This window comes from Cryptotermes secundus, unplaced genomic scaffold (genome assembly GCF_002891405.2).
Source record: "Cryptotermes secundus unplaced genomic scaffold, Csec_1.0 scaffold797, whole genome shotgun sequence".
NCBI classification, from domain to species: domain Eukaryota; kingdom Metazoa; phylum Arthropoda; class Insecta; order Blattodea; family Kalotermitidae; genus Cryptotermes; species Cryptotermes secundus.
This window is the reverse complement of record NW_019739974.1, coordinates 41,129-45,343: the sequence shown is the minus strand read 5'-3', so window position 1 is coordinate 45,343 and position 4,215 is coordinate 41,129. Positions and strand designations below refer to the sequence as shown.

The 4,215-nt window shown below is 38.5% G+C and overlaps 1 protein-coding gene across 1 annotated transcript in view; it reads left to right on the top strand.

The window, feature by feature from the left end:
- Nucleotides 1-2,889, top strand: part of LOC111872228 (heparan-sulfate 6-O-sulfotransferase 1) — a 9,681-nt gene extending 6,792 nt beyond the window's left edge. The window contains exons 3-4 of the mRNA XM_023865896.2: nt 1,084-1,234; nt 2,118-2,889. Of these exons, the coding sequence (XP_023721664.1) occupies nt 1,084-1,234; nt 2,118-2,447 (481 nt within the window). The 3' untranslated portion in view covers nt 2,448-2,889. The remainder of the gene's footprint in view (nt 1-1,083; nt 1,235-2,117) is intronic.
- The last annotated feature ends 1,326 nt before the right edge of the window (nt 2,890-4,215 follow it).

Here is a 4,215-nt window from a genome sequence, read left to right as displayed (position 1 = left end):
ATACAAACTTTGTACATTTCAAGTTCCAAATCTCATATCCATTTTCATTAGCTTAGGTTGTTTATCCAAGGAATCAGTCCAGGTCTGAGGCTTTGTGTTCATTTTCGTAACATGTTGATTTTTTATGGTGAGGAGTTGTTAGCCCCACGCCCAACCCCCAAGATGGAGGGCCACCCCTTGTCGGCTGTCCGCGACTGCTTATTCAATATATTTGCAGCTTCCCTCCAAAACTGGAGTGCGTCTCCTCCAATCACAACCTGAGGCCGCGCCATGCCGTGGTGACAGGGACCCACCTAACATGGGAGTCAGTGAACCTTATGGTTCCATAACGAGTGAAATATTTCTTACTCATCCATGCAACAGTTATCTGCTCAAGAAAAAGTCTACAATTTATGCCACCTGTGTTATAAAATAGCAAAATGGATATTGTGAAAGAAATTTTTATTTTTCAAAATGTTTTTGTATATGTCATTGGTTGAGTGTACACTTACTTATGGGAAATACATGATTTTACTTGAAAGCCAGGGTGACTTTAACAATCAGTGGTAATACATATTATATAGCATCAACAGAAAGTATTATTAACGCACCTGATATTTTTTCATTTGTAACACATTTTATTGTAATTTTTCATAATTGAACTTCACCAAAAACACAACAAACTGAAACAACATTATAAGATGGCCTCGTATAATTGATGCCAGGGCCCGGTACCGGGCTGTGGCCCAGCAGTTGAGAAACATTGTAATAGATCATTGAAGGTCGCAGTGCAAGGCCCAGATTATTATGACCCACCCCTCATACATACATGCTTAGTCACCAGAGCTTATATAAATAAAACCATACAGTTATGATTTTAATACATACAGGAAGGAAGAGAAGCTGTAGGTTGGGTAGAGTATCACACTGCACTTCTGAAAAGCGTTTCTTTGCAGCTGGTAGTTATCATTGCCATCCTGTTATCTCAGAACAAGACAATGTTATGTTACAGCACTCTTTTGTCATTTAGAGTTGGAGTATTATGCTGTTATGAAAAAAATGTTTATTTTCTTTGCCTGACTGTCTTTTATGTAACCTGTACAGACAAACACGTATGCTGGCTGACCTAGCCTTGGTGGGCTGTTACAACACGTCCTATATGCCGTCAGATGCTGAAAGGAATCGTGTCATGTTAGCAAGTGCAAAGAGAAACCTGGCTGCCATGGCATTCTTTGGACTGACAGAATATCAGAAGGTAGTTAAATGTGCAGTGGCTTAGGTGTAATGTGTTCTCTCCCAGTATCTCATACCAATTTAACATGTGTTTTCTTTCTAACCATAAAAAGTAAGTAAAGGTATCCCTGTAACAGGCTGTGGAGGCCCATAGGGTTGTGAGATGTTGAGGTTCCCACATTTTCTACATAGTCGGTTCATAGATCGTGGCAAGGTTGTCAGCCCTACATGCCAGCCGCCCTTTACCCCCAAGAATATTCCTGGTACTCATTTCTTTTAGAGTCTGAGTCAACCCCACGACCACAGTGAGGCTGGAAGGATTAGGTCAATTAAAAAAATCCTGTGACCTCATCAGGACCTTCCGGCTTGTAGCATAGTGCCTCAACCAACTACGCTACCGTGTCCCTCCAATGATCTTACATTACTATAATATACATTTCAAAATACAGTTCATTATTCTTCAAATCTGTATAGGAGTTTTGATCCGTTTGTTAAATTTCAAGCATTTTCTGTTTCTGTGTGCTGTGACAGGAGATGTATGGTGGTAAACAGAGCTGATCAAGTCTAATCTAAGCTAGTTCACACGGACATGTACTTAAGTGGTATTGGTGGTTTGTTGCCAGTAAACTTCCATCAGTAGAGATACGAAACTTTGGTGATTTCTCTTATTTGCTTTGTTTAAACAAACATGTTTTGGAAGTTTAAATAAGTGGCTTTATCCTAAAGATCTGTCTTTGTCAATAGCCTCAATTAGCATTACATCTATATAACTGCGGCCCTCCTCAGTTTTCATAATAATTGTCCACAGCAATCAGATCCTTATTACATATTCCATAACAGGCTCAATATCCAAAAATATGTATTTTGTTTCCTTTGTTGCAACAAATTGGTTGTTTCTTTTTTAGGTCAGTCAGTATGTTTTTGAGGAGACATTCAATCTACGATTTGCAGTTCCATTTGAACAAAACAACACAACTTTATCGAGTGTAACACTGAGTACAATCGGACGAGATCAAATAAAAATGATTCAACAACTGAATATGCTGGACCTGGAATTATATGCATTTGCTAGGAAACTGATGTATCAGCGCTTTGAAAGACTGCAGAAACGGGATAGCCAGTTTCCTGAGAGATTTTCCCATCTGGGTGAACTGCCAGGCAGGCAGACAGAAGCTTTCAATTGGGATCAAGTTATTGATGGTGATGACAACAGCAGTGTAACTCCACACAAATGATGAAAGTGAGAATAAATTAAGCGATTGCATCTGAATCCCAATATAAGTGAACAGTGCACTTGATGAATTCTTGAAGACTGTATCAGTTAAAGATAGACTTCATTGAAAATGCTATGAGATACTATGCTAGGGATATAATAGTTAGCATTTTGCACACAGAGGGAAAATGGGACTGAATTAAGGCCTTTATGAACTGGCCATTGATATTCCTGATAACAGTGGCACTGGATATGTCATTCAGCAAGAATTTTTGGCTCCTGTTATAAAAGAAATCATATATTCACAGTTCAGAATTGAGCAGTAACATACCCATTCCTTTACCTCCAGTCTCATCAAGACTGATTGTTAACAGTGTTTCCATTGTTTTAATTGCTGTGTCTACACTATTGTCTATAGTTTGTGTCAACTATTTAAAGTATATTAAATGTGAATTGCTTCATTATGTTTCACTCTACTAAATGGACCACAGCACAAAATCAAGAGTCCATGCAAAGGGAGAAAAATTTAATGAATTTATATTCCTTTTTGAAATGCCAAAATTGGTATGACATGTAAAACAAAACTGATATTAATCCAAGTACAAAGAGTTGTCCTGTACTTAAAGTTTCAGTCTGGAGGTGATAATTTACTAGAAGTGTAACAAACTTGTAAGGATCCTCATAAGCAGTGTTTCTCAAACTTTCAGCAACTGCGGATCACTGCATGGATGGTTAGCACACACATGGAATGCTCAGCTGTCATAACATTCCTCTTAGCTATGAAGAGCATGCAGTTACACTTTTTTCTGCAAATAGAAAAATTGCTGTTAAAGTTGCCATAAACTACTACTTTCTGTCCACCAGTTTAAAGTAATTTTTTTAACAGTGTTTTAATTTCAATAATTTTATTTATTACATGTCATATAATGCTGTATGGACTACATAATACTGTGGCGTATTGGCCTTATGCAGGAACTGTTGAGCCACAGAGGCCTTGGGGCACAAGCGCAATGTGAGGGTTGCGGATTGTATAGGCGCGTTGCTAGGCGATGGACCATCTGATGAACTGCCATGGACCACCAGTGGTCAGTGGATCATAGTTTGATAAGTACTGCTGAAAAGACTTGTGACAATAGTCTGTTTTTCATTATAAAATTATGTTGGACACTAGCCATTGTCATAGGTATGTTTAAATTATACAACAGTTTGGAAGCTGGATTTGTTCCTATTGTCTGATGTAAAAGGGGAAAGGATTCTACTCAGTTGGGCATATTAGACAGAGTTAGTGTCCAGTGACTGAAACTAGCTGTGTCCAATGGACCCAACTGAGTAGGATCCTTTGCCCTTAACACTTGATGAAGGAAGATCTGCTTTCGAAATGTATAATTTAAATATATCTAGGAGATGGACAATGTGAAACATAATTATTTTATAATGAAATTTGTAAGGATGCCTATGAAGTGTCATTACGTGTTGTACATGAACCCACGAATTCCTGTTATGTAAGAAGAACCTGAATACAAATACAAGGAGGTTCAAATATGACTGGGACTGATTTTTTTTAAAAAACCATAATTGCCAAACACTTACTTGCACATGTCAGCCTTCAACGTACTCCCCTCCAGAGTCAACACATTTTTTCCAACTTTCTGGAAGCATCCTGATGCCCCCCAAAAAAAGACTTGTGGTTGGTGGCGTATCCACTCCCGAACAGTCTGGATGACAGCGTCGTCCACAAACCACATGCCTTGAAAGTCTGATTTGAGCCTTCCGAACAGGTAGAAATCACT